Source organism: Nuphar pumila, chromosome 5 (assembly GCF_984573655.1).
Source record: "Nuphar pumila chromosome 5, dmNupPumi1.hap1.1, whole genome shotgun sequence".
In the NCBI taxonomy this organism is placed as follows: Eukaryota; Viridiplantae; Streptophyta; class Magnoliopsida; order Nymphaeales; family Nymphaeaceae; genus Nuphar; species Nuphar pumila.
Window position 1 is genome coordinate 45,215,525 of NC_143253.1, and position 23,092 is coordinate 45,238,616.

At 35.1% G+C, this 23,092-nt stretch overlaps 1 protein-coding gene across 1 annotated transcript in view; it reads left to right on the forward strand.

Moving 5' to 3' along the window:
• The first annotated feature begins 594 nt into the window (after nt 1-594).
• The window catches only part of LOC149837491 (uncharacterized), a 171,718-nt gene continuing 149,220 nt past the window's right edge, over nt 595-23,092 (forward strand). Inside the window, exon 1 of the mRNA XM_090006078.1 lies at nt 595-825. Within this exon, the coding sequence (XP_089862204.1) occupies nt 604-825 (222 nt within the window). The 5' untranslated portion in view covers nt 595-603. The remainder of the gene's footprint in view (nt 826-23,092) is intronic.

Here is a 23,092-nt window from a genome sequence, read left to right on the forward strand (position 1 = left end):
TTACTGTGGAAGGGCCATGGTCCTATTACTATCAGGAGAGATTACTGGGATGAAATGTGCGATAAGTGGGCGAGAGATGCATTTAAAAATCGCTCTGCGAAGGCTTCACAAAATCGATCGAAGATGCCCGAAGCCCATCTACACACAGGTGGATCTAAGACATTTGGGAGCCACCTAAAGAAAATGGTAACTCATCAATATATAATATTAATTTTATAAGTATTGTTGCAAACTTGTGTACTAAATCTTTTGTCATTTAACTTCGCAGGAAGCAGAAAAAGGAGGCAGTGTACCATATAAGGATGTGTTTGTAGAAACACATAAACGGAAGACCACGAGAGTCTTCGTATCAGAGAAGGCGAGAACGACAACGGTATGTATTAATTCTATTAATAATCATTGCAATATATATGCAAGTTATCATAATGTTATCATTAATTATTAATGAATACTTTAAACATTATTTTGTAGGAGGCATATGAGCAACAGATGGTAGAGCGATATGGCGAAGACGCTACTCAGCATCCATCATTTGATCCTACAGCATGGGTGACTGCAGCAAGTGAACCCAAAAAAGGTCGCGTGTTCGGGTTTGGGAGTAATATGAACAATTCACCAGTTATTGGTTCTTCCAGTTACGGCTCACTGACTTCTTGCGCCGACATAAGCTCCAAGCAGCCGACTATTCTTTCCGGTGATGATGTACGCGAGATCATTAATGAATCACTGAATAACTACTTCCAATACACCGTCGCCCCCTTTCTCCGAAATGAGATCAAGGCCGCTGTTCAGGATAGGGGATCTTCGATTCCAGGTCTCTCTCAGGTATAATCACATATATAGTTTTTTTGACTGTCTTAAAGCACATCTGAGCATAGTAGAATCACATATAGAGTTTTTCTAGATGCCTTATAACACATATGAACATGCTATAATCACATATTCAATTTTTTTACTGCCTTAGCACACATATGAGCATGATAGAATCACATATAAAGTTGCTTTGCCTGCCTTAGAGCACATATGAGCATGCTATATTCACATATTCAATTTTTTTACTGCCTTAGCACACATACGAGCATGATCGAATCACATATATAGTTTTTTGCCTGCCTTAAAGCACATCTGAGCATGGTAGAATCACATATAGAGTTTTTTTATATGCCTTAGAACACATATGAACATTCTATAATCACCTATTCAATTTTTTGACTGCCTTAGCACACATATGAGCATGATAGAATCACATATATATGTATATATATATATATATATATTTAACTTTTTGTCTGCCTTAGAGCACATATGAGCATGATAGAATCACATATAAAGTTTTTTTGATTGCATTAGAACACATATGAGCATGCTATAATCACATATTCAGTTTTTTGACTGCCTAAGAACACATATGAGCATATTATAATCACATATTCTGTTTTTTGACTGCCTTAGCACACATATGAGCATGCTATAATAACATATAGAGTTTTTTAACTGCCTTAGAACACATATGAACATGTTATATATCATTTATGATAGAATCACATATAAAATTTTTTGCTTTGCCTGCCTTAGAGCACATATGAGCATGCTATATTCACATATTCAATTTTTTTACTGCCTTAGCACACATACGAGCATGATCGAATCACATATATAGTTTTTTGCCTGCCTTAAAGCACATCTGAGCATGGTAGAATCACATATAGAGTTTTTTTAGATGCCTTAGAACACATATGAACATGCTATAATCACATATTCAATTTTTTGACTGCCTTAGCACACATATGAGCATGATAGAATCACATATAGAGTTTTTTTATTGCCTTAGATCACACATGAGCACATGATAGAATCACATATAGTGTGTAATTTATTTCATTATATTTTGTTTATCAATACTGACTGTTCTTTTCTTGTGTAGGCTGCTAGCGATAATCAGGGTAGTGGAGCTGAAGGGACAGATAAAGACAATGAACAAGAAGACGCACAAAATCTTGGCGATGATTAGAGGACTGTGTTGAAGAAGTTCTATTTTTTTTATTTTTTTTAATTGTAATTGTTGAATTGTAAATAATTAAACTTCTTAATTTTAAGGTGGAACGATTAATTATTATAGATACTTGTTATATGATTTTTTTTGTGTGGTTTGTTTTTTATTTACAGGAAATAGAAATTGTACAGTTCTCGGTAATTAATTTTTAAATAAATTTTTTTAATTTTTTTTTCGTGTTTGCGACGGATTAGCGACGGATGATTCTGTCGCTATTCATATTAATCTAGCGACGGCTTAGCGACGGAACCATCCGTCGCTATTCATATTAATCTAGCGACGGAATTAAATTCGTCGCCAAGCCGTGGTCGCCCTTTAGTACCGGCGGATTGGCGACGGAATATAGCGCTCGTTATTCCGTCGCAATTAGCGACGGACCTGGCGACGGAATTATTCCGTCGCCAGTTAGCGTCGAAATATTCGCGACGTAAGCATACTGTCGCCGCGTTGTCGCTAATCCGTCGCTAACATGGTTAGCGACGGATTCGCGACGAAATGTGGTCGTCGCTAATCTACTGCTTTGTTGTAGTGAAGAAACACTAAAAAGAAAAAAAGAAACAGGAGAAGAGAGATGGAGGAGAAAAAAAAGAGCAGAAAATGAAGAAGAGGGAGAGAGACAGAGAAAAAAAAAGAAACTATTGGAAAGAAGAAGAGACGGAAGGAGAGAGAGAGAGACAAAAGAGAAGAAAAAGAAAAGAAAAAAAACAGAAAAAAGGAAGAAAAGAGAGAGATGAAAAGAAGAAAAAAGCTAAATAAAAGATGAAGGGGGGCGGAATCTTAACTGAGAAGTGAGGAGCTAAGGAGAAACAAAACAAAAGGATAGAGAAAGAGTATGGTTGGGTTAGAGGAGCTGGGGAAAAACGAAATGAGAGAGAGAGAGAGAGAGTAGAGTAAGGCACGCAGGAAGGGGAACGGGGCACCGGTGCCCACCTTGACCTGAGGCACTGCCGGGTTAGGGTGGGCACTGTATACATAGTTGTTGGGTTAGGGTGTGCACTACCCATCCCGACTCATTAACCCTTTCAAGGGTTTTTTTTGGGTCAGGGTGGACACGTGCCCACCCTACTAGTAACGTCCCTCTGGTTTGAGAAAATATCTTAGATTCCATGTGGGTTTTGTATGTTAAATGAACCAAGCTTTAAGAGGTGGCTATCCAGCTCAGCTCAGTTATGGTTGATCCAAACATGAATCTAAATTTTAAGCAGTAAGTCTGATTCTGAATCTGAAACAGATCCAGTGGCATACACTTCAATCAGGATCAAACTTTTATATGGCATAATCAAATCCTGTAAAAATATGAATGTGAAAATATATCACTGTATTCATATGAAAAAGATAAACACACAAACATCAAATTTGATTTGGATTTATATAAGAATCCGAAAGAAAACATCAAAACTAAAATTGAATCTGAATGTGAAAAGAGGTCGACCATATAACTATGTACATCCCAATCTGATCTGACAACCATCCGGTTCTATTTTAAGATCTATATCCAAAAATAGCATACCAAATTTGGATAAGGTCTGACGAAATCCAATTCATTTGCTCCTGTTTACTCAGAGAGAGAGAGAGAGAGAGAGAGTGAAACGTGTAAGATTCTTAAGCTTCATTTGTTTCACCCACTCTGCACATTAAAATGCGGGTGGTTTACATATGAAACCCCTCATTTTAGTATGCATGTGAAACAAACACACCAACTTCATTTTCCTTCCTTAAAGGCCATTGTTGATGTCAACAAGGGTTTCTCTTCTTCTCTTTTTTTTTTTTTTAATTAAGTATTCCCCACCAGTTATTCAACGTACCATAGGTTTTGAACCTGCAACGTCCCATCTCACCACAAGGAGACGTGCGCTGACAGCTCCTACGAACCACGTGGAACCCAATTGGTCCTTCTAAAAAAGAGAGAGAATTTCTTCATTTAATAAATAAATTCATTATCACCAACCATGATTTTTTTGATATGATAAGATGTCTGCAACCTTTTCTTATTAGTGGGAATAAATTATGTCTTTTTTCCCTTTATGAGGTCATCTTTTATGCCGCAAATAATAAAACACAACTAAAATTTAAAAATTGTTAAAAACACATTTAAACTTATATTTCGTTAAACAAATCCCTGTTTCTATTTATTTAACTTCAGTTAACAATAATTTAAGTTGTGTTTTGACGATGGATTTACTAATTTACCCTGAAACTTTTTTTCCCATTTAGTTAAGTTTTCCTCCTATCTTTCCACTCTCACCCGCCCAACTACATTATCTTTGAGCCAAACTTCTTCCTCTATCTATTAAAAAAAACTAACGAAAATTTCATTTAGGTAGGGCCCAACCTTTTGCCCTTAATTTCAGAAATGAGCTTCACATTTATGAAATTTCCAAATATAGGCCAATTAAAATTTTCAAGAAACTGCCAAACAAGAGCCCACATTTATTGTTGCTGTAACACACAGGTTAAATCATAAGTCAAATTATAATAATAGCCATAATTCCCTATTACTGTTTTCAGGAAAAGTATGTCTCATATTTAGAACTAGGGGCAAATCGTTGGCCCCTAAATGAAATTTTCGCCTAAAAAAAACAAGTGTGCAGCATTTAATGTCCATGGTTCCCTCTTCAATGAAAGGTTGACATTATAAAAGGCATGCAACGCCTTTAATAAAAGCATCTCGCTGTCCACAGTTTTTTTTTTTTCTGACAAGTTTGTCAATCCTTGGGAAGGCTCCACCTGCAACAATTTTCAATTGCTTAAAGATCTGAGAAAGGAAACATGCCACGCTTCGTTCATCTTATGTTTCCTTCTCATTCTCGTGAAATAAACGCGACAAGCCAAATGCAAACAACGACAGCTCAGCTCGGTACTCACTAATTGGTGATAAATATATTTTTATATTATAAAGTGCAGCTGGTTTAAGAGTTTGGTTTGCAATTGTCCATAACCAATCTTTGGGAACAGGGCAGGTTTATTGTGGAGTTTATTGAATGAGAAACGCATTAAGTGTAAGAGTGCACGATATGTGTTGGCTTGATCAATGATGTACGATGATAGCATGACACGTGATAGATAACAGTATCATCGTTAATGCATCGTTGTATGGTGGCATAGACGTTGAGTATTGTTTGGTTAAGTAGTGTCAGCAGATTAAAAGATATTATCTTTAGAGATTTGGTTAAAGATATCTCGGCTTGCAGAGTTTTCACACGTAATGGTTGAACGCACGGGGTGAATGTGCATTAGGGCTAATTTATCCAAGAATCACATTAGGTGATTACAATCGAGTATGGTGACTCGGGGTTAGGCGAGTGAATGCCTAAACACCAACGAATGAGTATGAGTGGTGCTCTTCGCTATGGTGTTCTTTCAGTGACAAGGTTTTACTGTAGCATGCACATGAAGTTGCAATATGCTCCATGTCATACAAAGCTAAGGCAAATTTGTGTTTCTTTCGAAAGTGATAGCTGGTATGGGATGACTATGCACTAAGTGGCATGGACTAGATGAAATTCATATTTGAAAATGTACTTGATCAACTTTTGCTAGGTAGCACACGAAGTGGTGTGCAGGGCCAATGAAAATGATTTAGCACATAGAAAGGTGTTGGTACGTGGCCTTTGACTATTAAACTGGACAGATTGGGCAGCTTGGAGCATCACAGGTTTGCAAAGCATTCTATGCCCATGACAGAGCGATAAGAAAGCTTGCGATAGTAAGAAAGGACCATCACGTCGCACTGACTTATTGAAAAAGTAAGCCCGTGATAAATTGATATCAGATCAGAAAGATTCACGATGACTTTGTTGTTCATTGTGTGCGACACTAAAGAGGACAATGATGATTTATCTTAGTGACGCAAATTTTTGCAGCTGAAGTATTGTTGACCAAGCACAAAAGCAAGATGTTGGCAGGATTGTATGAGACATCTTGACCATGGTAAACAAAAGTTAAAAGTTATTGTTTAGTTGGCTAAGAAAACATAGATAAGCCAAAATATTCCTACCAGTTGTGTGTTATGCTCATACTCATAGGTGAAGCGTGACATTTGCCTTGTATATGCAGAGAATGCACGTTGGATTCGGTTGGATGGATTTGCACTTTTGGGTACGGAAGACTCAACTAAACTTCTAGATTCTCTCCCGAGATTGTGGGTTAGCAGAGTGCCCACGTTGAGCTAAATGCTCGTTGTTTTGGTCCCTTGAATTGGCAGATCCTCTATGGATTGTGTGTGTAAAAAAAGTTGTTCGTGGCTTGTCGGTTCCTGCAGAAATGTTTTGTTGACTTCGAGAGAGAGAGTTATAGCATACTAGCTTTGGGAAGGGGAGTTGCAACATTGAGCCAAATGTGCCCTTGTGAGGATGAGTGCCTAGGAAAACGTTTTGAAGGATCACTTGGGGGTGATACGCAAGAAGGCATCCTCTACTTGAGGACTAGTTTGGACCATTAAAAAATTGCAAGTTGGTGCCTAAGGGAGTTGATATTTTTGTGGCACGCATTGGTGACCATCTTTCTTTGTGAGGACCACGAAGGGCTTAGAATTGCCCTTGCTGGAGTTGGAAGGCACTCCAGCCATGAGCATGAAGATAACAAGTTTGTCATACGTGCGAGGATGACCTATTTGGGTAAGAAACTACATTAGGGTCTCACGAGCAAAACATGTTTGATGTTGATAAAGCAAAAGACCGCTATCTAAGTGATCAGAGATGTGTTAAAGAATGAGACTTGGCATGTTAAAGGTTGCGGTGATAGCGGATGTAAACCAGAACAAGTTGAGTAGGCTGAAGAAAAAGAGTAAACCAAAGATAAGTACAAAGAAAAAATGACATATCAGTGAATACTGTGTCCTTACCTATACCGGCATTATCGAGGATGACAATGGTTTGGGTGGGGGAGAATGTCTCAGACCAATCTTTCAGAATAGGGCATGTGCAGTGTAAAGTTCTACTGAATGAAAAATGCATCGAGTGTAGGAACGTGTGGTATGCGTTGGCTTGATCGGTGGCATGCAGTGGTAGCACGACACGCGATAGGCAACAATATTGTCATTAGTGCATCATTGTATGGCAACAAAAACGTGGAGCATTGTTTGGTTAAGCAGTGTCAATGGATCAAAGGATGTTGCCTTTAGAGATTTGGTTAAGGACCTCCCGACTTTCAGATTTTCTAAACGTAGCGGTTGGATGCACGGGAGTACATGTGGGTTAGGGCTAATTCCCTCAGGGATCACATTAGGTGATTCCAACCGAGTATGGTGACTTGGGGCTAGGCGAGTAAATGCCTAGGCAGCGATGAATGAGTCTGGGTGGTGCTCTTTGCTATAGTATTCAATCATCAATTGGCCTTCGGACTGGGGGCCGTAAGGTCTTTTACATTCAGTGGTGAGGTTTTGTTGTAGCATGCACATGGAGTTGCAATAGGCTCCATGTCACGCAAGGCTAAGGCAAGTTTGTGCCCCTTTCGAAAGTCATAGCTGGTATGAGATGACTATACACTAAGCAACATGAACTAGATGGAATTCTCATTTGGAAATACGTTTGATCAACTTTTGCTAGACAGTTGTGCACGAGGAGGTATGCAGGGCCAATGAAAATGATTCATCATATGAAAATGTGTTGGTACACGGCCTTTGGCCATTAAGCTGGCCAGATTGAGCAGCTTGGCACGTTGAGGGTTTGCGAAGCATTCTATGCCCATGACAGAGTGATAAGAAGTCTTGCAGTGGTAAGAAAGGATTGTTGTGTTGCATTGACTTATTGAAAAAGTAAGCCCGTGACAACAACGAACGAGTTTAAAATTCAAATCCTATTGGTTACAACTTTGAAACAATATAGTTGTTTTATTTTTTAGAAAAATATATTTATTTTGTAAATACATTATTTGAGCTTGACTCATTCAATTTAAACTTTAAATTTTGTTAATTTCAAATTTAAAAAAAAAACAAGTCGGCTCAAGTTTGGCTTAGGGATGGTAGTGGACTAAGGGAAAATGGGGCCCTGCCCCACCTCGCCCCATTTGGACCAAGGATAGAGGACATGAAATGGGGATAGAGGCAAGGATGGAGGTTTAAATCAAAACCAGTGCAAGGATGGAGGCAGGGATAGACTTACAAATTAAAGAAAAAATGTTCATAATACTCCTTATTTCATGATTTCAAAGCATGCCCAAGAAAGCAAAGTCCCTTTTATAAGTTTTTTGATAATTGGATTGGAGAAAACCACCTCACTCACTCATGAGCTTAAGATTTTCTTTACAAGGAAAGGACAAGAATTATTGAAAAAATATACAAAAAATGATCATATTCTATGACAAAAATGACATATTTTATAAAATGCCCCATAATTTACAAAATTTGCCCTATGTACAAATCGCGGATGCCCGACTTTTTTAAAACCTTTTTACCCTTCACACTAGCAAACCTTCTGAGATTCGCGTGATATATCGGTATGTAATCCGGATATCACAAACTCTAACTAAAAAATGTATTCACACAGTAATTGCACGAACCTCACAAATTTCACATAAACAAAGTTGACAATCTAGATATTTCATCCCAATAGAGTAGATTCTCATATCAAACTCATCTTAGTTTCACAACACCCATGCGAACTTGCTCTGATTGAAATGTTCTACCTCAAAAAGTTTGCCCCATGCATTTGTGGATCCAGAAATTCACGCATAGGCCATGTGAAACTCCTGTAACTGAAAACCTATGCGGATTCACAAATACCCTATAACTTTTGTGAGCCACCATACAAATAATATGCTAACTTTGTATATAATGAATGGCCTTCATGAAGCATTCCTGCAAATCTCCTTTGACAAAATTTACCTATTGTTGTGGATGTCATTATGACTTTCACATTTTTCATTGCAAATATGCTCTGTGTATGCAAAACACCTAACTAAATTAAAGAATTATTGGACATTCGCAAAACTTGAGAATGACTACAATGCAAATTTCTTATGCTTTTGCAAAAATTTGTATAAACATTAAATGTGACCCTTCTATTAAAACCGATGGTTCGTATATCAGGGCTATTTTCATATAAACTAGGGTTTCTTTTTGTAGTCTCCAACATTCTCCCCTCCAGCATAAAATTCTGGCAACTATTTTTTATGATTCATCAATGGCACTTCATCGGTGACTTTTTTAGAATCACCAACAATGAGTTTTTCCAGTATACACATCTTTAACGACTGAATCAATTATTTTTTGAAACAATTTTATAAATCATTTTTTTTTAATTATTGGTATGAGTCAATTATTTTGTGGAAAAATTGTATGTTTTCAAATTATCTTTGCACACTCAATAGCTTATTCTATTTTTTTTTCATTTAAATCATTTGCATGTGAGTGTTCGTTTGTCATTTTGTTTTCTTAATGATTGTTATGCCTCTATCATTGAATTTGGTTGTTTATCTATCATGTATTATATATTATAAACATGAGTAGAGAATACTTGCATCATTTTTTATTTTTTATTTTGCATTTTCAGTAGCACATTTTTTTTTATTTTTTATCAATATCCTATTCTTGGTCTCTATTGTTTGCTTGTTTAGCTTTATTTTCTGTTTTGTTATTGCAAGAAATTCAAAATTTGTTTATTACAAAATAGTGATTGAAAAGATTATCTTTAAGGAGGTCACACCCATACTACTGGTGGTGTAAATACTAAGTATTTTCTAAAACCTAAAAAAAAATAATTAATAAGATTTTTAATATTTTAAAGGTGTAGGCTTATTATAATTAATCATTACTTATTTAATAAAGGAGTCATTATTATATGTTGGATCTTAGGAATGAATCCTAGGTTGAATCATGGACCTAATGGAGAGGATTCATAGTCCATGCATGGGACCACTTGAGGAGTCCAAATTCTAAAAAGAAATTAGTGAAGAGGTAAACCCAAGATAAGAGCTTGATTTGTTTTAAAACTCCAAGAAGGGAGGGGTGTCACCTAGGTAGTGGGATAAAGATAGAAAACTCCAAACCTCCTCTAATTAAAAGAGGTTGAGCCTCTTTGTTCCCCAATCATGTTTTTGAGAGAAAGAGAGAAAGATAAATATATCAACATTGGGAGAGGGAGAGAGGAAGGAGGATCAGTCAGCCTTGTGGAGGCCATCGTTTCATTAAGAAACGATTCACTACGAACAAAATCACATTAAGATACATGATTTTTATATTTTTTAACATGGGGTTTTGCATAGGCCAATCAAACATTGAATCTTGTTTTTATGGATTATATATAGAGGATCTACATTGGATTAATTTTTAAGATGATTCTTTTTATGAAAGTCAATTTTTATTCATAGAGCAAACATGTTTCTCTTGTGAAAAAGGTTAATTTTTGGTGTTATATTCATGTCATGTGTTTGATTTCTGTATTTACAACATGTTAAATATTGTATGAATGAATTTGATATATTCTTGATAGATTTAAAATTGTTGGATGGTTTTTTTGAAATTATTTTTGAAATCTTGAAATTTCTTGAATAATTCTTGAAAAGTTATATTATGTTCTGTGTATTTTGATCCGACCAATCATAAAGATAAATTTGTTTATCCCAAACTGTAGACTCATTAAACCTAAAAAATTGTGAGAATGTTCCATACATATGAAAATAATCTCAGTTCAAATCCCAGATACAGATGAGTTGTGGATTGAGAGATATGCCCTCTACAAGTCTACACAAAAATTTTGTCCTGGCCACTTATAGAAACAAAATACATTTTAAACTCATATATCTCAAAATACTCTAGGTCTATGGCTGGGATTTTAAGGTGTGTTAATTTAGATATAGAAGAACACATGTTTAAAATATTAGAGGTCGATTCTTCATGGTTTGAAAACAAAAATTCATATAAGATAGTCCATAATCTTTAATTTTCTAGAACATGTTCTATTAAATAATAGAAACAATGTGTTATAAGATTTTTAGTACTCTACTGGAACTGAATTAAATTTTGGGTTTTTGTGGGCTTGAATTTGATATAACAAGACACCCACAGTAAAAATCCCAGCATCTAATTCTTCATGGATGATTTATCATTGATTTTTCATTGGAGAGACAGACTTGGACATGACTGTTTTGTGATCAGAAAACAATCTATGTTACAAACATTTTAATTCCTGATCTGTAATGACTTAAGGTCTGAGTTTTTTAGGGTATATAACTAACATATGTAATAACCTTCAATTAAAATCCTAGAGCGTAAAACATTTTGTATGATTTATGTCAGATTTTCTAACATCACGTTAATTTCTTCATTAATAGTCTTAAGAATAAATTGTTTTTGGTTTGAATGCATGTGATGGTTCAAGAGGTGAACCAGATGAGCTTGTGACATGCTGTTGAGTAGCATATAGGTCTATTGAGGCAGTGTGTTGGTGCAATCTTTTATGAAAATTATATTAAATATAAAGTTTAAATTTTGTCATGATGCATATGATGAATAACACATATTTGCATATATTGACACATAATGGGTATGTTGTTGTGTTCGAGTGGAGAGATCGCCCAATCGAATGATGCATGAGATGATATGCATGTTTGAGTTGGATATTGAGCTCATGTAGCATGAGTGCATGTTATGGATTCAAAACTGTTCTATGTAGAAAGAATATATAAAAGTTAAGGATGTAAAAGATACCCAAACCATATGCTAATTTTCGTTCATTGGTTGCCCTCTAGGAAGGTGGATTCCTTGGATGACTATCGTAGGGACAGGATGTAAATCACAAAACTTTAGAAAAAAATCATTTTCAAATTCACCACCATGATCACTACAAATTTTAATAATAGATGTAGATTTTTCATTTGTAATTCTTCTACAAAGTTTAGAAAATTAAGAAAAAGCATCATTTTTGCTTTTTAGAAAAATCACTCATGTAAATCGAGAATAATCATCTACTATAACAAAAGCATACTTGCTATCATTCAAACTTTGAATTCTAGATGGTCCAAATAGATCTAAATGTAAAAGTTCAAGAGGACATTTTGTTGAAACTATATCTTTTGCTTTAAAAGAACTCTTGATTTGTTTACCCATTTGTCTAGCATCACATAAGTGATCCTTCTTATATGGTATTCTAGGTAGGCCTCTAACAAGATCATTCTTGGATAACTTAGAAATTAATTTAAAGTTAACATGTCCAAGTCTCTTGTGCCATAACCATTGAATTTCATTTGAAGCAATAAGACATTTTTCATTAAAAGTGGGTAACTCATCTAGATAAAGTTCATATACATTGTTCCTTCTTTTACTTTTAAAAATGATCTTTTTAGATTGAAAATCAGAAATTAAGCATAAATCATGTTCAAAAGAAATGAGAAAACCTTTATCACATAATTGACTAATGGATAATAATTTATGCATTAAATCATCAACTAAAAGAACATTTTCTATCAAGGAAAATTTTGGATTACCAATGTTACCAATACTGATTACTTTTCTCTTGTTATTGTCACCAAAGGTGATGGTTCCTCCATCCTTACTTTGGAGGGTGGAAAATAACTTCGGCTTTCCAGTCATATGTTTGGAACAACCGTTGTTCAATGTCCATTTGCTCCTTATTTTGTGTACCTACAACAAAATTAGAAGACAAAGCATTTGACCCCTTTCTATTTTTGCGTCCATGAGAGTTAGTCTTAGGAACCCATATCCATTTGGATTTTGGTTTTCTTTGATAATAAATATTCTTTCTATAAAAAAATTAGCATTTCTAGAGTAATCATGTCTAAGCTTATAAGCATTATAAGTACCATGATTAGATGCATTTCTATTATAACTAGAAAATTGAGTTCTTTGAATAAATGGTTGAGAATTTTGTCTTTGATTTTTCACCACATAGTTTGGTCTATTTTGAATATCAAAGAAACTATATCCCAATCCGGTTTTGTTAACCGAGCATCTTTGAGAACAAAGAAGTTTTTCTAGATTTTCTTGTCCATTAGTGAATTTGGTCACTATAGAAAGAAGATCGTTTGATTTTTCTTTTAGACTTGTTATTTCTTCTTGTAAGAGATTGGTTCTAATTTCAATTTCTTTTATCTCAAATGCTTGACAAGAGTTTTCCTTCTTGAGATCTTCTATCTCTTGAAGTAACACTTTGTTTTGAGAGTCAAGAGTTGAATTTTCAGTTTTTAACTCTTTGTTTCTAGAACTTAGACTCTTAAATTTAGTATATAAATCATTAAATGCTTCTAATAAACCATCATATTCAAATTGACTTACCAAGTCTTCTTGTGCTACAAAGCACATGTTGGTGACTTCTTCATTAGATTATTCATCGGAAGAGGAGTCACTATCATCCCAACATGCTTGAAATGCCTTTTTGAATTGGTCCTTGAGCTTGATTTTGAGAAGAGGACAATCTTTCTTGTTGTGTCCTGCCTTTTTGCAGTTAAAGCACTTGACTTCATTAGAATTGGAAGAATCTGCTTTCTTTACCTTTCTTTGAAATCTTCCCTTTTTGATGAATCTTTTGAATTGCCTTGTAATGAGGGAAATATCTTCATCTTCATCTTCTTCTGAATCTTCAGAGTCAGAAGTAGCCTTGAAAGCAAGAGATTTCTTCTTGGGTTCTTCTTCTTGTCTATCATGAAGTTGGACTTCATATGCCATTAAGTTACCAACCAAATCTTCAAGAGTGAGAGTGTTTAAATTATTTGCTTCCTCTATAGCTATGGTTTTTCTCTCTCATTCAGGAGTTAAACACCTTAGAATTTTTCTGACTAAATCCACTTGTGAATATTCTTTTCCAAGGGAATTTAGAGTGTTAAAAATATCGGTCATTCTTGTTACCGTTTCCAATATAGATTCATTTTGCTTCATTTTAAACAATTCAAATTTATGAACTAAAGAAGCAATCTTAGATTCTTTTACCTTTGACATACATTCATGAGTCACGAGAAGAGTATGTCAGATTTCATTTATTGTGGAACATTGAGAGATGTGATTGAACTCTACCTTGTCAACGACACAATACAATGCATTCATAGCTTTAGCATTGAGTGAAGCAATCTTCTTTTCTTCATCGGTCCATTGGCTGAAATTAGTTGATGGCATTTGGTACTTTTCTGAAACAACTCTCCAAATTTCGAGATTCATGGATTGTAGGAATATTGTCATTCTTACTTTTCAATAGCCATAGTTTGTTCCGTCGAAGAGAGGAGGATGAACAAAGGAGCATCCTTCTTTGTGCTGAGATGATGTTGTTGTCATGTTAGATGATAGTAAGATCAAAATATAGCTAACCTGCTCTGATACCAAATGAAAGAACTATTGGATCGAGGCAACGAGCACTAGAAGGAGGGTGAATAGTGCTTTTATATATCGTCTTTGGAATTATGACAGATTTTGAAATTCGCAAAGCAATCACACAAAGAACACAAGAATTTATCCTGGTTTGGTCTTTCCCGACCTACATTCAGTCCCTAAGCAAAACCAGCTTGAGATTTCCACTATCAACCTTGTGTAACTGCAAGATCATACAGACCAAATCCGGTCTCACTTTCAGTAACAATCCTACTGAAAGCAAACAACTCCTTTAAACCAAGGAGTCTTTTCTTTTTACAGAAAAATGAAATAATCAGCTTATAACCAACCTACGAGCCCTTCTTATGAATGAAAATGAAATACAATTGGCTTTTGAGGTTGTTGAAATACTCAATTCACGAATTCACTATCTCTCAAAGGAATTTGAGTGAAAAACTAAAGTAAAAATATCAAGTGAGTGAGAAAATGAATATGAGTAAAAAGCAAAGAATAATTCAATGTAATTCGATTGAATTTGATGTTTTTGAGTATGGAATGCACTCATATTTATAGTTGAAAGATTTCATATGTTGAGGGTATAAAAGGGTGTCAAAACAGTCCATTTTGAACGATCAAAACGTTTGAAAAATGAAAAGACACACCTTTTAAAAAGTTACAAAAAAACAACAAAATTAGTCGACTGGAACAGTAGTTAGTCGACTGAAATTAAATATTAGCAGACAGACAGTTATCGACGGTCGACTAATGTGTTTATCATAGCCGTTTGAAAATCTGAAGTTTTGAAACTTAGTCGAATAAAAAAAAAGTTAGTCGACTGATAATATCATCAGTAGACTGAAAAATCTTTCAGTCGACTGCTGCTAAATTTTCTAAAAATACATGTTCTGTCCGGTCGACTGATAAAACCTCCAGTCGACTAATTTGACAAAAATGATGTTTTGCTTAAAAAATTTGGTGCGAGAAAGTTGGTCGACTGGTGAGTCTATTGGTCGACTAATAAAGATGAAAAATTAAGTAAAGAGTTTTCTAAAATGATTTTCATGAAGGGTTCTTTTAGAAAAGTTTTTCTAAAGACTTTTTTGGTGAAATGCAATCGAAATATGCACTCTAAGTAAGGCTCTTACAAGAATCTAAGACTTTTAATGAATTTTACATTTGCACACTAGTCTTCAAAGATTCTTCATCGAATTCTTCAATTTTTGTCATCTTTTTTCATTGCCTTAGCTGAAATGCAGTTGATTCACTTGTTCATTATCAAAACCTTGTACTTGAAGTATTGTGTACGGCTTTATTGTCATAACACGACCAATCTTAAAGAGTTGCATAGTCTTCAGGGACGTATGCAGTCGATCCAACGATTCATATCCAATTTGGCCACAAGGTGTGAACCTTTCAATCATCTACTTAGAAAGAGAGTTAAGTTCGAATGGGGACCAGAGTATCAACAGTTATTCGAACGCATCAAGAAGTATCTTTTCAATCCTCCTGTTCTAAAGCCGCCAGAATTGGAAAAGTCTCTTTTGTTATATGTCTCGGTAAATCAAAACGCTTGTGGCGGATTCTTGATACAGTACAAAGAAGGCAGTCAGGTAGAGCATGCCATTTACTATGTTAGCAAGACCTGCATTGACTACGAGAAGAAGTATTCTCAGATAGAGAAGACATGCCTAGCTCTGGTCTAGATGTGTCAAAAATTGAGACATTACTTGTTAGCATCAGAAGCCAAGATTTTATCAAAGCTTAATCCTTTCAAGTATATTCTTGAACAACCATTTCTTAGTGGATGGATCACCAAGTGGTAAGTTTTGTTGATGCAATATAACTTAGAGTATGTCTCTTAGAAGTCAATCAAAGGCTAGGTCATCGTTGACCAACTAGCTGATTTTCCTTTGTCAGAAGATGTGAAGGCTGAGGATGATTTCCTTGATGAGCGTATCCATAACATTCAGCAGTATCCAGTTTGGAGTTTATTTTTCGATGGTTCCAAGAATATGGTTGGTATAGGGATCAAGATTCTGTTAATAACGCCTGAGAAGAAAATGATCCCTTTCTCCCTCAAACTTGATTTTTAATGCACTCATAACATGGCCGAGTATGAAGCTTTAATACAAGGTCTAAGAATTCTGCAAGATTTCAATGTCAAGAAAGTGCATGCCTTTGGCGACTTATTGCTCATCATCAGCCAGGTCAAAGCTGAATGGCAGATGAAAGATCAAAAGCTACTTCTTTACCAGAAGATTGTTCTAGCTTTCATCGATAATTTTGATGAATTTCAGTTTTATCATATCAAAAGAGAATTTAATTAAATAGATGATGGCTTGGCCAACCTAGGCTCCATTATATATTTCAAAGACAGAGAATTTTGTCGCTCTTTTGAAATCCGCAGACTCAATCAGCATGCCTTCATTCCAGTTATGTCAATCAACCAGGTGAAGCAAAAGAAGAAGCTTTGGTATCACGATATCAAAAATTTCATTGAAACTGGTGAGCTTCCACCAGAATTGTCAAAAAGGGAGCAAAAAGCGATTCAAAGTATGTCTGTCTAATATTTTATTCTTGCTGATGTGTTTTATCGTCGTGGATTCAATGTCAAGTATTCTAGATGCTTAGACAAAGAAGAAGCCAAGGAAGTCGTACGAGAAGCGCACAAAGGCATTTGTGGTGGCCATGTTGGTTATCAAACTCTTGTTAAGTAGGTCTTTCGGGCAGGGTATTATTGGAAAACCATGCAACAAAACTATTATCATTTCATGAAGAAGTGGGTTCAATGTTAGATGCATGCACCTTCCATTTATGCTCCAGCCACATATTTACAATCAATCGTATATGCATGGCCATTCTCTATGTGGGCCTTCGATGTAGTAGGCCCAATTACTCCTTCTGCTTCCAATGATCACAAGTATTTTTTTGCTACATCAGAGTACTTCACCAAGTGGGTTAAAGTTGTTACCTGTGATCATTGCAAAAAAAAAAAAAAATCCTTCTTTTCCTTCTCTGTCCCTTTCTAACCTCTATTCCCTTTTTGAAAGGGAATAAAAGATAGAAAAGAAAAGAGAAAAAGAAAAGAAAGAAAGAGAGGAACTCTTTTGCAAAGGTCTCACTTGACCTTAATTTTGAAAATATTTTGAAATTACTCACCTCCGTCTTTGAAAATTCACGTAAAAAAATGAAGAGACGGGATTCGCTCGTCGGTACGAGGTTCGACTGTTCCTGACGTCTTTACCAGGGGTAATCAAACCAAGGATCAAACTTATGCTTTTTTTCTTTGCCTAAATATTATCTAAGAATTTATTCTAGGTCTAAAATGCACAAAGAATCATGCTTGTGCAATGCAAATGCAAAAATGTTTGCTTTTGAGAAGAATAATTTAGAAATTTTTGGGTTTTCCAAATGATTTTGAAATAAATTTGAGAATATGGTAAAGAAATAATTTTTGAAAGTTGAAGATTGACTTGGAAAAGTTAGATTTTGAATCTAACTTAAGACTTGAAATAAACCTGGAAGATTTGAAATTTCATGTCTTGGAATACTTAGAGATTTGAAAATAGCCCTTGGATTTGAAGAGGATTTTGGAACTTGAGATAGAATTTTTGAAGAAAATGAAGTCTCAAAGTTAAAATAGACTTTGAATTTGAATGAATCGATTCTAAAAAAGGAATTCTTAATTTCAGAACATGAAACAAGAATTGAATTGATTTCAGGCTCAGAAAATAAGTTTGAAAAATGATTTGAAAATAGGAATTGAAATTAGAATCTTGAGATCTAGATGAATTATGAAAAATGGAATTTGAATTTAGAATTGGAAATCAATTTGTAAAATGGAATTGAATTTGAAAATTTGAATCAAAGATGGAATTGGATTTGAAAATCTGGAATCCAAGATGGAATTGGTTTTGAAAATCTGAAATCCAAGATGGAATTGGATTTGAAAATCTGGAATTTAATATAGAATTTGGATTTGAAATATTGAATCCTAGATGGAATTGGATTTGAAAATCTGGAATCCAAGATGGAATTGGATTTGAAATCTAGAGTCCAAGATAAAATTGGATTTGAAATCTGGAATCCAATATGGAATTAGAAGATGGATCTGGATTCTGGGAATCCATATTGAATTTGATTTTGGAAGTGGATTTGAAAAATCCAAGTAGAATTCGAAAATTTGGAGTTGGATTTGAGAAATTCTGATTGAATTTGAAAAAAAAATGGACTTAAATTTAGTACTAATCTTAATCTCAAAGTGATTTGAAGATTAAAAACTCAAAAGATTTCAAAAGAACTTGGGGATTTGAGAACTTGAGGTGAAAAATAGAAAATGAACTTATTTTAAAACTTAAAATTTTGAAATCAGGTGTTGAATCTAGGATTTCAAAGTTGAATTGAACTTTGAAATTTAATATGGAATATTGAATTGAATTTGAAATTGAATCCTGAAAATGAATTTGGAATTTCAAAGTTGAATTGAATTTTGAAATTTTATTTGAATTTAGAGATGAATTTGAAATTTTAAAGTTGAATTGAACTTTGAAATTGGAATATTGAATTTTGAAGAATAACATAGAATTGAGAATAGAAAGATGAATTTGAATTTATAAATAAGAATTGAAGATTGATTTGAGAAATAAGAGAAATATTTAGAAATTTATCTCAAAAAACACCTGGATTTTTGAAGAAAATTTGAAATAATTTGAAAAATATGATGTAATTCTATCCTAAATGATGAATGAATTAAAGAATTTTGAAAATTGAATATTGAGAAGCATATTTCATTCTTTAAATGAATTGAAATAAGATTGAAGATATAATACATTCCTGACTATGGTCATAAAATGTATTATAAGATAATGTATATTTAAATTCAGATGAAGAATAAAATACATTTTGGTGCCTTTACAGAGTTTTGAAATGAAATTAACTCTCAATATATCCTGACTATGACCATTGATATATATTTTAAGTTAATTTCAAGTTAAACCCTGATAAAGAAAGAAAAATTCAGAAAATATGATGATTTTTGAAAGAGATCCAGTGTGGATCCAATGTTATTCTATAAAAGATGAAAACCCTAAGTTTTGTTAACATTTTGAATATGGTCATAAATGCAAATCGTTAACTTAGGATTTAATCACCTTTTATTAGAATGGTGCACGTGTCATTCGTGTTCCCATTCGTGAATTTTTTGGAATAAAAGAGAGAAAAATGATATGAAACAAGCAATTTATGATATTTACATGCTCATATATTCTAATCTAATACAGGAGATATAAATATTCTCATTGATCTAACTATTACAAGTTTTGAAATGAAATTGAGATTCAAATTCCTAAACTAAGAAAGGAAAATAGTCTTTTTTGCCTAATTCCTGCAAAACCCGAATCAGTATGAGATGAAAAATGCATATAGACAGCAATTTATATCATATCAGGTCCAATGAAATGCTCTTACACTAAAAAAAATCAATGTAAATGGCAAAATATACACTGGAATTGAGTGAATAGTGAGATATACATGTAATATCCTAAACTAACAGGAAGGTGAAGATATACATAGTACCTTAGGCAAAATGCAAACCTATATTCATTGGCCTAAGGCATTATGTCTAATGCAGATGAAATATTTATAGGGAAGGGCTGTGGATGTTATGTATATGGTTTGAGCTAGTAGGTGGCACAGTGGGTTGAAGGAAAACATAGTACGATTAAACGGTGCTTAAACTGTAAATGAACATGTAAGTGATGGGGCATTATTGCAACAGAGCATGCATTAATGAAGGCAGTAGTGAGAGATGTTAAGAACCTACAGGCTGTGAAAATAATGCAAAGTGGCTGAAGACATTGTGTACAGTGTTATGTATAGGAGGGGATAGGTGTGTAATGGTATGATGCTAAATGGTACAAATGCAATGATACCCAAATAACCCATCAATATGAAGTGGTAAACTACCTAATATGCAGGGAATACAAAGGCTGTAAAACAATATACAGGGTACAACTGAAGGCACTAAGGTGTAGTGGGTGATATAGGGGATGGCTGGTGCCGTTGTAGGGACAACAATAGGAATGTGATGGAAGGTATAACAGCCTGGGTGTTATGTGTGAAATTTTATACTAAGTGCGGCCATAATGATGTTACAAGGGAGTGATAGAGGCGACAGGGGAATAGAAACATATATATGCTGAACGAGGTATATAGGAGTAAAGAGAGTTACAGGTAGGTAGCCACTGGCAGCAGGATGGTTCTGTGAAGGTGAGGTTGTGGGGAATGCGAAGGTAATGATGTGGGCAGTGAATGAGCGTATATTGTTGTAAGTGCTAAAGGTAGCCGGTGCAAAAGCAAGTAGTGAGGGTGGTGTGCTGAAGAAAAGGAGTGATGCTAAGTCTGGGACAGATAAATTACAACATAAGTAAGAATGGATGCAATTAGCAGGAGATAGAAGGATGGTGCGATGATGTTTGCAACACAGATTATATTTGGACCAATATGTATAGCATTTTCTAGAATGAAACAGATAAATGAGTGATGCAGATGTCATATAAGACATTCCTGTGTTCATGCAGCTATGACATTTGTAGCAAGAGTGTCATGCATATGATGGAAACACTGTGTTCGTGTGGTGAACAGAGAGGGTGATGGGATGTAACGAGAATGTATAGATGATGAGGGTGTAAGAGGTGTGTAATATTGTGAGAATACACTAAGTATTTTCCTTCTACATTTTCAATGTCCACTGCTAAGGCATTGATGCTAGTTTCATCCATGAGAGCCATTAACCATAACTGAGTTGAACCCCAACTCCAGAGCTCATGGTAATTCTTTCTTATGACCTCCATGGTCAAGGAGAATTATGATAGGAACATACGCTTATTTTTGCAGCACTCATACAACACATAGCCAACAACAAACCTTCATGTTTCAGGGTGCTTGGATGATTTGCATCAAGGAAAATAGATTGACAATGGAATGACATACACACTCATGATACTGGTAAGCTATGTCACAGGGATTCGGCGGAATGACATGCACCGGCATCGACGCGATGCGGGTGCGATACCGGTGCGGTCAACCCGACCCTGGGTGCAGTCAACGCACCCAGAGTCATTTGGTCCATTTTTGGATTTTTTTTTTTTAAATTTCCCTGGGAAATAGGCTGCGGAATGTAAAAAATGGTTGTTCTGGTACCATCATCAACAAAGACGTTCAAACAGTGACATTTTTTTAGGTGGTGGCTGGTTGAAAAATCTTCAGACGAAACCAAATATTTTTAGAAAAGATCATTTTGGGCCATTTTCAGGCCTGTCACTTCGAATATAAATGGCTGGAATTTTGAGCCTGAGTGAGTGAAGGGGGGTTGGCCTCAATAAACTTGGTTACAGGTAAAGTTAGACCTTTTGTTAAACTAATGATATATAAAAGAATGCAAAAATATTGTGCCTTTAGACAAATTGAAATTTGAGAGAGAGAGAGAGAGACCCATCTGTGGCAATCCAAAAATCGAACCCTTTAATTTCACTGACTTGCCTCAACGCCTCCCTCCATTAATTCTTTTACCGTCTTCTCTTCAATGCATTGCTCATGTTTATTAAACGCTGCCTCAAAGGGACCCTTCTGTTTTCGTACATCTGAAGGATTGACATCGTAGAAGATGGGAATAAGCATCTTATTGGTCTCAACCATCTTGGCCACCTCCTTGAGGCACCATTTTGATTTGGCATAGTTTCTGGACAAGATGGGTATGCAGACTGTAGACCCCTCAATCGCCTTCCAAAGGTTGTCTCCTATCTCCTCTCTGATCTCCAGTCTCTCATCATCAATGAACGTATGAACGCCTTTCTGATCGAAAGCCTCATAGAGGTGTCCTGCAAAACCCCTTTGTGTGTCCTTTCCTCTAAAGCTCAGGAATACTCTGAATTCCTCCTCCATAAGATAAGTAGATGAAGGGTTCTGAGAGAGAGTTCAGCTAGTCTTATTTCTACACTTGAGGAGGGTAAAGATCCATAGGTTGCAGGGTATTATACTATTACTATAGAAAGAAGAAGATGAACGGCAATGCCTAAAAGGTGCTTTGAGCCTAGCGTACATTCTTGAAAGGTAGTCAGTCCAACGAACTGATGCCATGCATCCGTTGATGGGACAACTGGAACCACGCGTTTGGGTAATGTTACACCAGTAAGGCTGGATTATGGAAAGTTTCGTCTCTTTCATGAACAAAAAATGAAACATTTTGGGATATGTAGCTTGGTCCAAGAATCAACCACATAGATGAGCCCCACAAAATGTTTTTCCGCCGTTCAATTTTCAGATTAATCTAGATTGACGGCATCTAGAGCAATGTTGTCATTGTCGGCAGAAAATAGATACGATACTAGCCTGAATCGACTATTTTTGAATAAATATAAAAAACGCTAAAAATTAATTCTTAATATTTTTTAATGGTTTTAACACGTGTCATGTTTTGATTGACATGAAATATTTTTTAATTATTTTTTAACCTATTCAGAGTGATTCAATTAAGGGTTGGTATCGGCAGATTCACCTGAATCGTTGGCTCGATACTGACAACATTCATCTAGAGGATTCGCCTGATCCACTTTCTTTTACTTGGTGTACAAGTATAAGTGCCAGTTCAAGTCTGGTTTTGTTCGGAGATGTTACCCTACCCAACTCGATTCGGGTCTGAATCTGAATCCTGCTAAAATTGTAGACTTTTAGGACATGTTTGAAAACAAGGGCAGAAGTTGCACAGGGAGAACTGTTTTCAGTGAAGC